This window comes from Urocitellus parryii, chromosome 5 (genome assembly GCF_045843805.1).
Source record: "Urocitellus parryii isolate mUroPar1 chromosome 5, mUroPar1.hap1, whole genome shotgun sequence".
NCBI lineage: Eukaryota > Metazoa > Chordata > Mammalia > Rodentia > Sciuridae > Urocitellus > Urocitellus parryii.
Genome location: NC_135535.1, coordinates 63,878,033 through 63,896,384, shown reverse-complemented (window position 1 = coordinate 63,896,384; position 18,352 = coordinate 63,878,033). Strand labels below are relative to the sequence as shown.

Genomic DNA, 18,352 nt, shown 5'->3' with positions numbered 1-18,352 from the left:
AAAGGTTCTCCATGTCATCCTTTTGTTTTAAAATGTTCTGCCTCCTGTCTTCTTCCCAGTCTGGTCCTTTCAACTTACAGAAATATTGAATATTAAATGTCATCGTATGCTAACTATAAGATCACCATTTTCTTTCAATTATTCCAAATGATAAACTTTTTTTTCTTTTTATAAAAATTTAAGCAGGTAGAAAATTAAAAAATGCACATTACTTGCCCTGTATACTCACCTTTAATAATTAAGATCTTTGGACCATAGCTCTTCTTCCATGCTTCCCTCCTGTTCACCTACCAACCCTAAATTATATGAAAGCAATTCCCAGAAATCATATTTCTTCAGTAGATAATGCAATATTATGTCTATATTTTAAAAACATACATTCAAAAATCATCCTTATCACTCGAAGAAATAAATTTATTCATTAAAAACTTCAATTTATATTATTTAATTTTCCAATATCCTTTTATTAGATTTTAAAAAAATTTTGGCTGTCCATATCAGTCAAATAAACTTCATTCATATTTTATTTGATAATATATTTTAACTAAAATGCCTTTTAAGTCCAAAAATTTCCTCCTCTCTCCTTTTCTCTTAATAACATATTTCTTAAGGAAATCACTGTCCTGTGTAGTCTTTCAGTGTTTGTGATTTTATATTTGCACACTCATGGTGTTTCATGAACACTACTGTCTCCGTCACATTTTCTTAAACTATTAGTTGAAACTTAGGAAGGTTCTCTTATATGTTCAGACATTTCAGATGTGGATGTAGTAGAATACCTACTTAAATATTAAATGTGGTTTTTACACATTTATTCATACATTTACAAATTGAATATATACTATGTTTGATGAACAGATTGCATCCTGGATCTTTTGCTAATCACCCAGTTTTAGTACCTGAAAGAAAGTATTGTTATTAGTTCCATGTGTGTCCTTTTAGTAACTTGGATATGATTTTGTGCCTTTCCTGAGGAATAGGTGGGATATATGTATTTGTGTGTGTGTGTGTGTGTGTGTGTGTGTTGGACTCTTCATTTTACATTTGCATATATAATAAAACCTTGTATGTATATCACATGTTCTCTTTTCCAATTATACTGTTGCATTTACCTTGTCTCCAGTTTCTGTTTTCTCTTGATTTTCCTTTAACAATCAATGTTCCCTTTTGTGTAACTGTTTGCTTTTGTTTCTCTTTCTACAGGTCCATTATTGGCATTCTGCCATGTCTTTCCTCTTTGAATTGTTTTCGGTTTGGTCTTCATTACTATCATGACTTTAGTTTTTCTCCGAGCTTTGTAAGTTACTGTCTCACCATATTGTCCACATTCTCTTATTTTGCAGTCAAGATCCTGTTATTAAATTTCTTGCTAATACTTAATTGTGCCTTTTTTTTTCTGTTGAGTGCTACATGCCCTTTGCTTTTCTTATTGCTTTCATCATTTGATTGCTCACATGGATCCTACAGTGGTTCCTCTCTGAATAGTGCTCATCTGCGGATGAGATGAACACCTTCTGGACCTGCCATTTGCAGAAACTATTCTGGGGGAGGAGCTGAGGCCATTTCCAGGCTAAGAGCAATTCTCTTTATGACACATAGCTAAGTGAATAGTTATTTTATTCTTTAATTCAGACAACCCATCAAAGATCATTGCACAGAGGCTCATGAATCATAGTCTCTGTGCTTTCTTTGCTTCATCATCAAAATGCTGCCAATAGGCAACAAAATGGTATCAGCTTGATTGAGCCATGAGTTACCCAGATATTGGGTTAAACATTTTCTGGATATGTCTGAGAGGGGTTTCTGAATAAGATTAAAATCTGAATTGCTTAATTGAATAAAGTAGACTGTCAGTCCTAATGTGGGTGGACATATTCAATGAGTTGAAAACCTAACGGTAATAAAGGACTGAGCAAGTGGATAGTCTTCTTGTATGATTGCCTTTGAGCTGGGACATTGTTTTTACTTGCCTTCAGACACACACCAAAACATCAGCTTATTTTATATCTTGAACTTGTCATATTTTCGACTGAAACTGCACCATTGACTCTTCTGTTTCTTGGGTCTGGAACAAGGTAATTGGCTCTCTGTCAAAATTATCTTGTGACTTGTCATCCTCCAAAATTACATCAACCAATTCTTTATAATCTTTCTCTTTCTATGAGGTGTGTGTGTGGGGGTTCCTGCTGCCAAAGCCAGCACCTACGTACATAGCCCTCATACTTATCACTGCCCCTGAAACAAGACACAGACACATTACTGAAGCCAGCAATATACAGATGTATACACACCCACACATACACACAATATATATATATATATATATATATATATATACACACACACATACATATACACACACATATATACATACATTAACATACATATATTTAGGTAGATATCTATGTACACACACATGTATCAATATATACATCAAAATATATACCTGATATGTAGATATCTATATATAGATTATATATATATATATATATATATATATATATATATATATATATCACATACAGACAATGTATATGTATGCCCTCTATTTATTTCCTATAATGTTTTCATAATTGTTAGTCATACCCCCATAAGAAATAAACTTATCAACCAGAGTTCAGTTGCTATGTACAATTTTCTTTTCTTTTAGTCTCAGATAGTCCAGAGTTACTTAGGTCAGCCTTTTTATATCCCACCCCCAACTCCAGCAAGGTTAGTTCATATATTTGTAATATACTTATTCGACTCTCTTGTCACATTGTGCATTTCATCCTAGGCTATCTTGACCTCATAAATTACTATTTTTTTAAAAAAATTCAGGCCTTAAGTTTTACTCTGGAGTATAAAATTCTATATTTTTTCCAGTCAAAATCCTAGAAAGTGATCCTTTTATATGAACAAACCGATTGTGAAGTTCATATGGAAAGGCAAAAATGCCAGAATAGCTAATTCAATATTGAAGAAGAGGAACAAAATCACAGGACTGCACTATTCAACTTTAAGACCTACTATGAAGCTAGAATAATCAAGAGAGTTAACAAGAATAGACAAATAGGTCAAGGAACAAAATAGAGAACCCAGAACTGAACACACATATATTCACTCAACTGATCTTGGCAAAGAAGCAAAGTCAATACAATGGAGCAAAGACAGTCTTCAATAGATGGTGCTGGAACAAGTGGGCATCCACATACAAAAGAAAAAAAATGAATCCAGACACAGACCTTATGTTCTGCACAACCAACTCCCAGTGAATAATAACCCCAGACCAGATATAAAATGCCAAACTACAAAATTCCTCGAAGATAACATAGAAACAAACCTAGATGACGTTTGGTATGGTGATCAGTTTTTAAATACAGCAACAAATTTATGAACCACAAAAGAAATAATTGATACTCCAGACTTCATTAAAATTAAAACTTGTCTGTGAAAGCCAGCATTAAGAGAATGAGAAATCAGTTCATAGACTAGGGGAAAATATTGGAAAAAGACATATCTGATAAAGAATATACCCAAAATGTACCAAGAACCCTAATTTCAACAATAAGAAACAACATGATTATAAGATGGGCCCAAATCCTTTAAAGACCCCTCACTAGAGTTAGGGATGTAACTAGGTGGTAGAGCACTTGCCTAGCATGTACAAGGACCTGGGTTTGATCCCCAGCACTGCAAAAAAAAAGAAAAAAAGAAAAGAAAAGACAAGAAAAACCCAACCAAACTGAGCCAACCAAACAAGCAAGCAAAACATCACTGCACTGAACAAAACATACATAAGACAAATACAGATAAGAAGGTGCTTAATAGCACATGCCACCAGAGAGCTACAAATTAAAACAACAATGAGGTGTCACCACACAAGTGGGAGAATGGCTAAAATCCAGAACACCAGCAATTGGAATGCTGGCAAGGCTATGAAACAGCAAGCTCTCATGAATTGCTGGGAAGGTAGGGGGCAGGGTGGGGGTGGAGAGGCAGGGATGCAAAATCATATAGCCACTGAGGATGGGATTGGCAGTTCCCTACAAAACCAAACATACTCTTACCATACAATCCAGCAATCACATTCCCTGGTATTTACCCAAATGAGTTGAAAACGTGCCAATGCAAAAACTTGCATGTGACTGTTTATAGAAGCTTTATTCCTAATTGCCCAAACTTGGGAGCAACCAAGATGCCCATTAGTTGTTGAACAGATGAACACATTGTGGTATCTCCAGACAAAGGATGTTAGTTAGCATTAAGAAAAAATGAACATCAAGCCAAGAAAAGATTTCGAGGAACTTGGATACATATTATTGAGTGAAAGAAGCCAATCTGAAAGGTTACACATGATTCCAACTATGTTTTATTCTTTAAACCCAAGAAAGTAACAAGATCAGTGGTTTCCAAGGGATTGGGGGGAGGAGTGTGTAAATGAGGTACAGCAGATGTTAGGGTAATGAAACTATTCTGTATAATACTAAAATAGTAGATAATACATTTTTCAAAACCCAAAGAAGGTACAACACCAGGAGGGAACTCTAATGTGAATTAAGGACTTTGGATAATAATGACATGCCAGTGCTAGTAGATGCATCCATTTTAACAAATGTACCATTCTCACAGTGGGTGAAGTTATAAATTTGTGGCTATAAAATATATGGTCTAAATCTCTGTACCTTCTTAACAATTTTGCTGTGAAACAAAATTGCTCAAAAAAGTGGAAGAAGCTGGAGGACATTATACTAAGTGAAATAAGTCAGGAAAAATATTGTCGATCTACTTAAATGCAAAATATAAAAAGCTGAACTCAACAGAAGTAGAAAGTACAGAGATGGTTACCAGAGGCTGAGGTTACGTGGACTAAGGGGATAAATTTTCTGTTAGACAAGAGGATCTATTGCACAGCAGGGTGATAATAGTCAATGCAGACATACAGCACACTTCAAAATAACTAGGATGGTGAATTTCGAATGTCTCATTGCAAAAAATGGTTAGTTGGGTGATGAATAAGGATAATTAGTTGGATTTAATCAAACCACATTGTACAAATATCAAAACATCTTATTGTACCCCATAAATGGGATACATTTATGTATTTATGGTTTGTCAATGAAAATAATAATTTAAAAAATAAAAGAAAAGCGGGGGTCAGGGTAGCCCAGTGTTGGACAGGACACCATGGGAGACAGACTACATGTGGTTTCTGGCTCATCTCCATCTCTCAAAGCTTTTGGACATGTACACAGCTGGAGGAGGTCTCCCTGGCGGAGAATTTGGAAAGCTCCCTCTGGTGAAACTGGGCAGGGGTGGCAGGGTGGGGGTGGGGATAGCCTTGAGAAAGCAGCTGAGGAATGGAGGGATCAGGATTTCCAGAGACTTCAGAGATGATGCCTGGTCTGATAGGAACCATGAATCAATGCTCCGACTTGGGGCTAATTTGCTGAATGAGGTTGTTCCATCCTTAGTCCACATGGGAGACAGGTTAGGGCGAGTCTTTGTCAGACTCCATCTGCTTAAGCATGATAGAGTTTGGACTGCTGTCCCTTGTATGAGCATTGCAGACTCTCTCTTGTTGCTATCCAGGCATGTCCTGCCACCTGGACCAGCTCCTCTGTCCATCTTCCCTGGAGAAGCCTGAGCCAAGTGTGACTCAGGAAGCTTTTCAGCACTACCCCAGGGTTCAGCCCGCCACTTTCTTTCTCGACTACAGCAAACACCATCTCCACCATCTTAGCCTAAAGAATCAGCCTGAGGGGGCTGGGAGAAAAAAATTGACACAGTGAGCAAGGAACAGCTTCTAGCCAGAAACCCCTGCTCTGAGAGCTCATCTTTCTTCATCTTTCCCATTGATGGCTTTCGGCTTGACCCTTCTGTCTCCCATGGGGGCAGAATTCTATGAGCCCAATTCACGGATCTTTCCTTCCGTTTACATTGCTAATAATGGATGTTAATCTTGAATCTTTCAGCATCTCTTCCATTGAATTGGAATGGATTTCTCATAGTTTATTTTAGAATAAATATATTGTTTAATATACTAAAGCAAACCAGAAAAAAATTTAAAAAATAAAAGAAAATTCTAAATGTTTTACAAAAGCATAATTTCATGATTTCACTAATAGTGTGTCCTATCCTATGTTTCACCTATTTGCTTTGCAAAGATTTTTTTGCCTTGCTATATAAACTTTATTTAGTTTGTTGATACTTACAAAACAGCTTATCGGAATTTAAATTGGGACTGTGTTGATTACATCTTAAGTTAGAAAGAATTGACAGTTTAATAATGTTGAATCTTTTGATCCATGAACATAGTATATCTTTTCATTTATTTAAAACTTTGATTGCTTTCATGGGTACTTTCCTCAGAATCTGGTTTTCTAGTCATAGATTCTCTACATGTTTTGTTAGATTCAGGCCTAAACACTCTATCTTTGAGTGTTATTATGAATGGCATTGATTTTTAATTTGAAATTTCAGTTTTTCATTGCTAGTATGTAAAAAATTATTTCTTTTATATAGTATGTAAAAATATATATATTATAATCTTCTATCTTATAACTTTGCTTATACTTGCTTATTACTTACAGGGAGATTTTTGATATATTCTTCAGATTTTCTACATAATATTATAGGAGAATAAAGAGAGTTTAATTTCTTTATTTCTAATATGTATAATTTTATTGCTTTTTGTGTAACCTCATTGTTTTAGTTAGAGTTGCAGTACAATTCGAATAACAGTGGAGAGAGGGGATAATCTCATCTTGTTCTCACTCTTAAGGGAAAAGGGATGTAGGACAATATTATTTTTACCAAGTTGAGGATGTTGCCCTTTATTCCCCCCATTCGCTAGGACACTATTTTGGGGTTTCTGAACATTATTGGGTATTGAATTATATCATACACCTTTTTATGCATTGATTGCTATTCTCATCTGATTCTTCTTCTTTAGCTCTTGGATGTGGTAAATCACATTGAATGGTTTCTGTTGAACTAGCCTTGAATATCTAGAACAACTCCCAAGAGGACACAGTGTATAATTCTTTGTATACTTGGTAGGAATAAATCTGGCACATTTCATTGAACATTTTATGTCAATATTCATAAGAGGACTGGTTTGCAGTGTTCCTTTCTTGAATTGCCATTATTTAGTTTGGGTGTTAGAATAATACTGGCCTGCAAAGAATGAATCAGAAAGTGTTCCCTCTGCTTCCATTTCCTGGAAGAGGCTGTAAAGATTTGGTTCCATTTCATTTTTTAAATGATGGTAGACTTAACCAATAAGAATATACCTCAGTGCTTTCTTTTCAGAAGCTTGTTTATTCGTGATTTAACTTATTCAATAGGTCTGTGGATATTCTGATTATCCTTTTGAGAAATCTGGCTGGTCTAACCTTTTTGAATCGATTTTGACATAGAGTTGTTTGTAGTATTCCTTCATTGTGTTTTTAATATCCATGCGCAATGATATTAAATTTTGTCACCTGAGCCAGCTTACAAGGTCAACAAATGAGGAGGTGGCAATGTGACAAGCTGCCTGTGTTGCTGCGGGGACAGTGAGAGGTGAACACAGCAGATAATGATATTGAAGGATCCAAAAACTACCATAAAAATCTATGCAAATTTCTACAGTAATATGAGAACCTGAGGATTAGGAAAATAATTGTCACTTATGGGGTCCACAGGGATTGATATAGCCTCAGGATAGTACAAGTCAACTGACCAACCTTGAATTTTATTTGGAGTTTCCTCTTAACCATTCATAGAAATTAAACCAGGACAATTCACTACTGGGACAGGGATGGATCCATCTCTCTTATCAACATAGACTCTGCTTCTTTGAGTCTCCATGAGAAGCCAAGAGTGTGAGAAGAAGGGAATATTCTTTTGTTGCCATTATATGACAAGAAATTTGAATTTTGGCCTTAATATTTGAGTGCTTCATTTGACTACCTCAAATTTCTCCATTTTCTCATAACATCATGTTATGTACAGCTTTCTGTGTTGGTACTATTTCTTCAAGATATATTTGTACAAGAATAATTCTGACTTAGAAGGATGCACACTTCAAATGCTCTTGAACCTTATGTCAGGCAAGTCTCTAGGTCATGAAAACAATTCTAATTAGAAATCAAATATCTTATTTTCTTGTCTAACGACTTATAGACTAACTGACCAACCATATTTCTCCAACTGGACATATGGCATTGGGAAAGATAAAGACAGTAATGTCCTAGCATGGACAGTAAAAATAGAGTTTATGGTGAAGGTAGACCAGATTCCTCCACTTGCTTGTGAAAAACATCAATGAAAATGATGTGGGATGGGACCTTGGACATCAAGATAGCAAAACTCTATTTGATGAATATCAATAAAGGAGGGGAGTGAGGTATGTGGGGAATGGTTATCTTTTAAATGATAAGAAATTTATCATATGAAAAAGTTAAGAACATATGGCCTGAAAGAAAGGCAACCTTGAACAACACATTATAGTATAAATCTGCTTTATTTAGCAATTAGAAACAAACAGGAAGAAAGCAAAGAGAAGATAAACCAATACAGAGATACAGATTCTGTACATCATAGGATTCTTCACTTGTGTTTCCACAGTTATTGCAAGAGAGGTTCACAACCCGGTAAGATGGGGTGTTCTTGGGTCAATGGAAATTGAAGGGAATCTGCCTGTTTGTGAATTCTTGACTGTGCTTCAGGCAAGACTTTCTGGAATGAGAGGACAGAGACAAGGTTCTCGTAATGCTCAGCCTCAGGGAGAGCTATAAAGGCAAAACCTTGATAACTAGGTAACAAAGTGAGACACCAGATGTGACTGAACCATGATGTGAGATCAGAGGATGACATTCTGAGGGGAGCCACTGGATCTCTGAGGAGCAGGTAGACAGAGGGGGCAGGAGGGCAGGGGCCTTCCGAAGCCCCAGCTAGAGAGCAGAGGTGGAGGCAGGGGAGGAAAAGATCCTGAGCAGAGGGCTCTGCACCAGAGGGCTGAGCAGGGTGGGGACAAGGGCCAGCACAGGACTTCAGTGCTTGTAGCTCCTGCTGGAGGTGGTGGAGGAGTATTTGATGGTGGAGCTGCTGCCACCAGAGGAGCTGAGGCCACCCCCGATGCCTCTGCCACTGCCAGAACTGAAGCCACCTCCAAGGCCGTGACCACTGCTGTAGGAGTAGCTGCTGCCTCCTCCCAGTCCGAAGCCACTGCCGGCACCACCAGCACTGCCATAGCCGCTGGACACGGTGGACTGCACCACAGCTGTAGGGAGGACAACAGGACACAGACACCGTGAGCTCACTCTGTCACCTGAGCCAGCTCACCAGGTCAACAACTGGGAGGCAGACAAGCCAAGTACTTACAGATGTTGACGGGTCCAACGCCCTCGCCACTCAGCCTAGGAGGAGAGGAACACAGAGGATGAGCCCTCCACAGCCCATACCTGATCCCAGGAGAAGCCTCCACCCGAGTCTCACAGAGACAGCCCTCCCCTGTTCCAGAGAGTCTCCTGACAACACCCATCACTAGTGGCCACAATCCCCTGCTCAGGGCCAGACCCCTCCCACAGGTGCTCAGAGGGGTGTGTCACCCACCTGCACTCCTCGCCTTCCAGCAGCTTCCTGTAGGTGGCGATCTCCACGTCCAGGGCCAGCTTGACATTCATGAGCTCCTGGTACTCCTTCAGCAGCCTGGCCATGTCCTGCTTGGCCTTCTGCAGGGCGTCCTCCAGCCCTTCCAGCTTGCTCTTGGCATCCTTGAGGGCCATCTCCCCACGCTGCTCCGCATCAGCAATGGCGGCCTGCAGGCTGGCGCACTGCAAGGGGGAGCAAGGAAATGGGCTTGGAGCCTGGGCCTTCCAGGAGGCTCATCCCTGCTCTTCCTGCCCAGTGAAGAAGAGCCCAGGAGGCTGGACTGCATGGACAGGCAGCCCCGACCCTGTCTCTGCCCTGTACCTGCTTCTTGACGTGGTCGATCTCCGATCTGAGTCTCTGGATCATGCGGTTGATCTCAGCAATCTCCTGCTTGGTGTTGCGCAGGTCATCCCCATGTCTGCCTGCTGTGACCTGCAGCTCCTCATACTGTCGTGCAGGGGGAGAGGGAGACAGAGAATGCGTGGGATTTTACATGTGCACAGTGCTGTCTCCCTTCGGAATCAGACAGGGAGTAATCTCCACCTATTGGCTTCTCCTCAATGAATTTTAGAAAAGTTGATGTTAAGTGGCTGGAGACAGTGGAACTATGCCACAGAGCATCTCAGTTAGGGAACCAGAGACTTCTTGGTTCTTTCAGGGACTGACAATGTTGTGCTCTGTGTCTCTGAGAGCCATCAGTGAGAGTGAAGCTTAAGCAAAGATGACTTGGTCCTTATCTATGGGAGCTTGCTCCTGCCTGGGGGTGGTTCTTCTGCTTCCTAGACACGGACATCATATCTGAGAGAGTTTGTTCTAAGCATGTGGGGTACACTTTCTGTGAGAGGACTTTAGCCTCCTTTCAGTAATTCCCCCATGAAGTCAGGAGGCTTCTCGAGCTCAGGGTGGGGCTGGGGCCTCCTTAGCGGCTGCCAAGTCACTGCTCACCTTGCTCTGGTACCAGGACTCAGCCTCAGCCCGGCTCCTCTGAGCGATCTCCTCATATTGGGCCTTGACTTCGGCGATGATGCTGTCCAGGTCCAGGTTGCGGTTGTTGTCCATGGACAGCACCACAGAAGTGTCTGAGATGTGGGTTTGCATCTGAGACAGTTCCTGCAGAGCACAAAGTCCTAAGGTCATCTTGGCCTGGGCTGCTTACCAAGGTGCCCAATGGGGACATATGACTTCCCACCCTGCAGAACCCATCTGAGTGAAGGAAAGGGGGTAGAGATACTCACTGCATCATACAGGACTCTGAGGAAGTTGATCTCATCTGTGAGACTATCAGCCTTGGCTTGCAGTTCCACCTTATTCATATAGGCAGCATCCACATCCTGGGGAAAGAGCAGACAGTGTGGAGTCAGCTGAGCCCTCCTGCCCAGCCCCCATTTTATCACCATGGCAATGGTCTTGTGAGATTGGATGGGGATGCAGAGTCATGTCTCTCCTTGAGCAGAGAAACTAGAACCCTGATTAATCAGCTCACCTTCTTCAGGGTCACAAACTCATTCTCTGCTGCTGTGCGTTTGTTGATTTCATCTTCATATCTAGGAGAAGAGGGTTGACACACATGTAAGCCAGTGGGTGGTTGAAGCTGAAAAGCAGCCTGGTATATCTAAATCTATCTTTCTTGCCACAGAGAGTCTGAGAGATGATTTTTGTAGTAACAACTAAAATTTCACTTCTTTAATATCCTTCAACCTCCTATTGCCCTATTTATCTTACATATTTACTTTTTAGCAATAATGATTTTTTATTTCTATGACTATGGTTGCTGCATAATGGTGCCCACCTCTAGAACTGGTCACCCAATTGTTTGGAGAAAACCAGCCCATCTTCTTGTTTGACTTACTTGTTCTTGTAGTCTTCTACCAGATCCTGCATGCTCCTGAGTTCTGAGTCCAAGCGACCTCTCTCCCCGAGGATGGAGTCCAGCTGCCTCCTGAGGTTGCTGATGTACTGCTCAAACAAAGGCTCCAGGTTCTGTCGCACTGTCTTGGTGCCCTGTTCTTGGAGCAGGGTCCATTTGGTGTCCAGGACCTTGTTCTGTTGTTCCAGGAACCGTACCTGGAGAGGGACAAGATGATCATTTGTGAGGCAAAGGCAGGAAGAAAGAAGTGTCTCTGTTAGCAGTTCTCCCTGTGGGTCTTGGTTCTCCATTTTGTAGAGCTGCTTCTGAGCATGGACAGAAGCTCAGTTTTGTACCCACACCAAAACGTTTTTCTTTTGCAGCACAGAAATCCACCAGGGAAATTCCCCCTTGGACCATTGAGAGGTTCTCATCTTCTAAGTTATGGAGCCAATCAGTGACTTTCCACGTTTCTTTTCCTCTTTCCAAGCACAATCACAAATGCAGTTTAAAAATAATATTTTCTGATATTTCCTGCTAGGTTTTAATAATGTATTGGATCTCAGTTATAAATGATATAAATGTTCACTAATGATTAGATTCCTGTCTAGGTTCTAATTTAGTGTATGTCTCCTCAAATTTATCCATTTTATGGTTGTTCTTTGTTGAATAAATTAGCATTTCTACATATTGTTTAAGTGGTTCTATTGTTTTCCTAATCTAGCCAGAAATTTCTTTTCTTGTTTTCTTTTCTCTCTCTCTCTCTCTTGATTAATATTTTCCCTCTTACACAGACCCCAGAGTGGAATCCCCAGCCCAAACACCACTGGCATCATCTTGTCAGGAGGGGGACTGGATTCTTCCCAAATCCCATTGCCTCATCTGTGCTTCTGGGTATCAACAGTTGAGGGGTCCCCCTGTCAGGAATGAGGGCTATGGAAGAGACCCAGCAGTTCTTCTATGCCCTTGACTCTATGAGGCCAATCCCCATCCCTGTGGAGAGGTAGTCTGAGGTCCTTTTCCCTCTTTCCTAGTTTTTTCCACCCCGTAGGAAGTCTATCCTGTTCATAACTGGGGATTCTGAGGTGCCTTGCTGATGGCACTGTTTCTTGGCTCACCTTGTCGATGAAGGAGGCGAACTTGTTGTTGAGGGTCTTGATCTGCTCACGCTCCTCGGTCCTCACCCGCTGGATGGTGGGGTCGATTTCCAGGTTCAGAGGAGTCAGGAGATTCTGGTTGATGGTGACCTCTTGGATGCCTCCAGGTGGGCACACGGGAAAGCCAGCGCCCCCGTAGCCACCACCAAGGCCAGCTGCACCACCGAGCCCAAAGCCACTACCAGCTCCACCTCCAAAACCAAATCCACTGTTGAAGCCGAAGCCGCCTCCAACTCCGCTGCCATATCCGCCACCCATGGTGCAGCTGCCCCCTCCAATGGAGATCCTCTTGGAGACCCCTGTGCCATAGAGGCTCCTGCTGCCAAAGCCTGCGCCTCTGCATGATGCCCCCATGCCGCCACTGCCCCTGGAGCGGGACACAGACATGCTGCTGAAGCCAGAGCGGCAGAGCCCTGGGGCTCTGGCTGAGCTGGCACTGAAGCCTCTGCGGCTGCTGCTGCTGCTCTGGATCCTCGTGGTGGACTTGCTGGTCATGGTGCCTGGAGACAAGAAGGCTGACAAGGCGAGAGAGACTGAAGGGCAGAGCAGAGAGGAGCAGATGAAGGAGATGGGCCCAGGCAGAGCTTATATATGGTGTGAGTGGGCTGGGCTCAGGGCTGGAAGGTGAGCTTGCAGATTGGGAAGGGCTGGGCTTTACAAACAGTGAGATCACCCCCAAGTTCTAGAAAGGTATGAAACATGAAGGTTGCCTTTTGGCTTCCTGTAGTCATGGAGAAATTCTCTTGCCTTCCAGACTTGACTTGCTCCTAACACAATGAGCCTGGATGCAAATTCACTGAAGTCATGACTTAGTCATGTTCAGGAACAAAGGAAACAAGAAGCTGATCTGTGATAATTGTCCCTTCCTTCTGCTTATTCAGACACTCCCTGTGTGCCCCCTTACACACAGGTTTCCATCTCCACCCGCACCTCCCTTCTCCTCTGGGTGGGACTCTCCCTGAGGGTTTCCAGCTATTTTCCCATGGGCCTGAGCAAGAAATGGCCTGCCATGTTTGCCCACCATGTTCGATTCAGTTCTTCGGTAGCTCCTGGCTATATGATCTGGTGATCTGAGCACGGGAATGGGGTACATAACCTTCCTCTGTAAGGCCAGAGGGATGGAGGAGTTGAAGTTTTCACTGTTTAGAACCGTGTTTGCTCTGTGCCCCCTGTGTGATAAGCTGCCCACTTGGCACTCTCCTGAGAGGACAGGTGCAGATCTCTCCTAACCTCTGCTAGGAACTTCTATCCATGCCTGTGCCTCCTGCCCCAGGATCTTCCATCCATGCTTGTGCCTCCTGCCCTATGGGTTTGCTTGCCCACTGAGCTGTCTTTCTAGCTGAAATTCATAGACATTTCCTCTCTGCAGTTTTTTGGAATGTTTAGTTAGAGCTTAAGTTTTAAAAAAAATCCAAAACGATTTGGACAAGAATCATGAAAGAATTCACGGAGGTTTTATTTCCACTAATTTTGACATTTCAGAAGAATCCAGAATCGAACATCTTAGCAGGGTGTGTACAGAAAGTTGAGGGGCATATAGAAGCAATGAATCATTAGAATGTGTCCTTACAAGTATGATGATTTCATCAGTAAATTCTAGATTTATATTTCTAATCTCAGTGCTTGAAATCTCAAATCTCTAAACCCTTTCTCAGAGAGCAGAGAAGCCTTCAAATGAGAGTAGCACTTGGTTCACAGGAACCGAGTTTCATGTTTTCCAGTCCATGCATTAAGCACCATGAATGAGAATTGAAAACAACCCTAGGTGTATGGTGCTCTGAGAACATTTGTCTAACTGAGCAACTGTGGGAGGAAAGACCAACTCCCACCCTGAGATGAGCTCCCTGAAATTTCCAGTTACTATTTTAAATTCAGTCCCTTCTCTCCCACAAGTTGAGGGGCACAGCATCCAGGATGGCAGGGAGTTCCTGTCTAAAGCAGGTGCTAAGTCAGCGTCTGGCAGGAAAGAGATACCTTCTCAAGACAACGGAAGCAGCTGCCCTTCTCCACCCTGATTGCACAATGGCTCTTGAAGAATGTGCTTCCACCCAGTTCTGGGAAAGAGATGCTGTTCCTCATGGTCCAGGACACTGATGCACTCTACTGGTCCTGGCTAGGGGCTTTAGGCACGGCATGGGCGTTGCCAGGCTGGGTAGGAAATGTGGTCAGGTCGGGTGGGAACACTCTACTTTTGTCCACTATCCCGTGTCTATGTCCATGTCTGATGCCTATGGCCACTTTACACCACAGTGGCAGAGCTGAGCAGCTTACAACAAAGCTTGTGACTTGCAAAACCTAGAGTATTGACTATTTGTTCCTTTAAAGAAAACCTTTGCTAGCCCCTGGTAAAGAACTTGGATCCTAGGATCAGACTTGGCTCCTTATGCAAATTACTGAGCCCTTTTTCTGCTTATTTTTACACCTGTAAAAGAGTGTGTGTGTGAAAAGAGTACCCGTCTCATGGTGTTGAGGTAATTTGTGTGAAGGTTTAGTACAATGTCTGGCATGTGAGTTCTCCACGGAGATGAGCTAACATCATTATCGTGAAAGTAGGAAGAAGTTCAGTGTGTAGGAATCCAAGAGAAGCTTCAAGAATCAGAGCACAGCAGGGTGCAGTGGCACACACCTGTAATCCCAGCTACTTCAGAGGCTGAGGAAGGAGGATTGCAAGTTGGAGGCCAAACTGGGCAACTTAGAGAGACATCATCTCAGATTAAAAAAATAGAAAGAACTGGGGATGTCATTTGGTGATAACACATGTCTGGGTTTATTCCCCAGTATGGGGGTGGGGGGGACAGAATTCAGATACGGCATATATGTGTGTGAATGGGAGTGGTGGTTTGAGGACAAGTAATGGAGCCAACGGTGCAAGATAGTATCACATTAGTAAGGATCCAGGAAGCCATGTGGAGGGGTTTGCCATTGTTCCTCAAAACCTTGTAGAACTATAGCAGGCAGGAGAATGACAGGATCAGAAGAATGATTTGCAGCTTGTAGGTGCTCACAGCAGCAGAACCGAGCGGGAGCAGAGCCCACCCCCACCCTGACTCCCACCCTCCAGCAGATATGGCAGGTAGTCTAAGTACCTGGAAGGAAACAACAAAGTCAGGGAGATTCTGAGTCTTTGGCAGGAGCCCAGCAGGCTGATATCCCTCCTCTGAAGCCAGACTACCCCGCTCATCCTCTACTGGGTCTCAGGCTGTTCTCTGGGTTGTGCACACAGGGACAGGCTGCTGTCAACCAGCACAGGTAACCCCAACAGTCCCTCTTTCAGTCCTGATTTCATATCTTTTTGAGGATTGGGGAGCATTCATCCCTAAACAAAGTAGATTATTTAGATGCAGCTGAGACCTCCCATGTACTCCTTTAGCCTGTCAGAAGATGGTTTAACTTTAACATCTAACCCAAGCCCAGGCTTGCCCGGTGTACTAGACAGCACCAACAATGTAAAATGTCATGTTCGGTTTCCTAACACAGGTGTCTCTCCTACTGGTAGATTTATGAGACATTTTCTAAAATAAAATCCTTGTCCCCACTTGCCAGGGAGTGCTCTGGAAACCAGTTCCAGTGACCCCAGGAGACAGTAAGGTCAGCTGGGAGGGCTCAGGAGCGATGAATAGGGCTGGTAAGATGGTAGAGGAGAAGAGGGACCCTCAGCCCAGCAGATCTATTTCTGATTCCACTTCCTCCTAGCCCTACTACACTTAAAGTCTAAATATGTCCTTAGCTCATTTGTCCTTGATTTTCTATTTTTCTTTGTCTGGGTATGGGAGGTGACCAGTGTTCCTTAGCCCACTTTCAGCCTGCTGTTCTGGGCTGGGCTGGGTTTCTTTCTCCTCTAGAGTCCAGCCCTCCCCCTTCTGCCTTCTGCTTTAGCACCAGGGGAGGGCTGTGGTCCTAGGTAGTTAGGACCCCTGGATGTTTAGAGAATTGCCTTCTTGGATGACCTCTCCCTGGGAGATCTGTTTTCCCAGAGCAACCGCGTGGGAAAAGCCTAATCTTCATAATAAGATGAGAACAAAGGGTGATAGTTCAGGCAACTCTGTTCGAGACACTGAAGCAAGCAGCTGAGTACCTGAGAGGACAGTTGGCCTCCTCCCCAGAAGGCTGCCAAAGCTACCTGCTCTCTTCCAGGAGAGCCTTCCTGCCTTCTGTTTCCTCGGATTGCCATGGAATGTAGAAGGCCTTGTTCTTGCCCAGGCTCACATTGTTCCCAGCGAGAGGAGGGGAAGGAGGGAGGCCCTGAAGCTTGATCCCATGGAAAGTCTCCTCAAGAGGATTTGCCTTGTCTTTCTGCCTCCCTGGGTGGAGCCGCCTGATGGGAATGAGGGAGAGGCCATTGTCATCATCCTTTAAGACTAAGCACCTAATCCTCAAGCCACAGCACTGGATGATGCCTTTCAGAGGGAATCCCACAGACCCTGTCCAGTCCCTGGGTCACATGGGGCCACATGCACACAGGTGTGATAACAGACAGCTGCTCCCGGGGTGGAGTAGAAAGTACAGCCTCCTAATAGAGTGGTTCAGAAAGTGCTGAAACTTACAACACTGTATTACTTAGTAAGTAGGTTGTTTATGGACAGGTAACCTATGCTCTATTGTGCAGCTTCCCTTATAGCTCTCAAGTTTCACACACACAGTCCACCCATTTTTTTCCCAGGGAACACTGAGACGGGTGACATATCTGGACATGATGCTGGGTGGCTGGCTCTACAGCTGCAGGAAGTGTCCAACATCTTTGTTTTCCAGCGGGACAGGGTGCTGCCTTAGGTCCATCGTGAAGTCCACAGGCCACTGAGAGGACGTTTCACACAGTGCTTCATAAGGAGCATTTATGATCTCCTGCCTCTGGACTTGTAGTCCCAAATTCCAAGATGTCACTTGGTGTGACTTTTTCTGGGATATGTCAAGAGCCCCTTTCCCCATAGACTTGAGGGAACCAAGAGAAGCATCAGGACTGCCATTTTAACCATCAAAAGCAGTATGTGACAACGGATCTGGGAGGAATTGGAGAGGATCATGAGCCTACAGGATGGATGCCTGTTCTATGCCTTAGATATTGGATAGGCAGGTGCAGTTGGTTGTTTAAGATGTTGGTAAAAGCAGAATTAGGCTAAGGGCTGAGGATATATTTGGAAGGAGAGGACAGCCCTTGGCTTACCTGATTGATGCAGGAACACTACTCATTGGAAGAAGAGCAACAAATCTCATGAAGGAGGCATCTTGACGATCTGAGGTAGGAGATAATGCTGGAGTGACAAGAGTGCTTTAGAGAGGATGGGAAGGTGGCAAGGGATGAGCTCAATGACAGAACCAGGTCAGCATGTACCTGGGAGGACTAGGGTACGCTAATGTTGCCAGCAAGGCCTCAGGGGCATCTGATAATACCCTTCTCCTTTCCCTTGCCCTTCCCTCAGCCACTTTACAGAAATAGCTTGAATTTTTCCAGATAGGCATAGAACATACATGGCTGGGAAAGTCTGGACCCTGGGCAGAAATAGTTGATTTTTCTCTCTGATGCTTTCCTCAGAGTCATGCCGCCTTTCTTATTCCTGTCCACTTTGAGCTTCTCGTTTCCACTTCCTTAGCACTATAGGGCCCACCTCACTGTATTGTGTGACTTATTTTTTAAATGTAGTAAGGGAAAAATATACCAATGATTCCCCAGTGAGATACACAAGACACCTGGCTTAGACAATCAAAGCGACTGGGTGAGATGCAGTCCTTGGGA

General features: G+C 43.1%; 1 protein-coding gene across 2 annotated transcripts; it reads right to left on the bottom strand.

Annotated features, from left to right (window-relative positions):
• Positions 1 to 9,017: 9,017 nt before the first annotated feature.
• Krt6a (keratin 6A) lies at positions 9,018 to 13,116 on the bottom strand. Of its 2 annotated transcripts, XM_077798303.1 has the most exons (10): positions 12,813 to 13,116; positions 12,583 to 12,776; positions 11,468 to 11,682; positions 11,102 to 11,162; positions 10,854 to 10,949; positions 10,564 to 10,728; positions 9,940 to 10,065; positions 9,580 to 9,800; positions 9,349 to 9,383; positions 9,018 to 9,247 (listed from the first exon to the last, which is right to left on the bottom strand). In XM_077798303.1, the coding sequence occupies exons 1-10, from the start codon at positions 13,114 to 13,116 to the stop codon at positions 9,018 to 9,020; spliced, it is 1,647 nt and encodes a 548-aa protein (XP_077654429.1). The 2 variants fall into 2 exon arrangements, with proteins under 2 accessions (XP_077654429.1, XP_026254440.2); XM_026398655.2 differs by having other exon boundaries at positions 12,583 to 13,116.
• Positions 13,117 to 18,352: the final 5,236 nt, after the last annotated feature.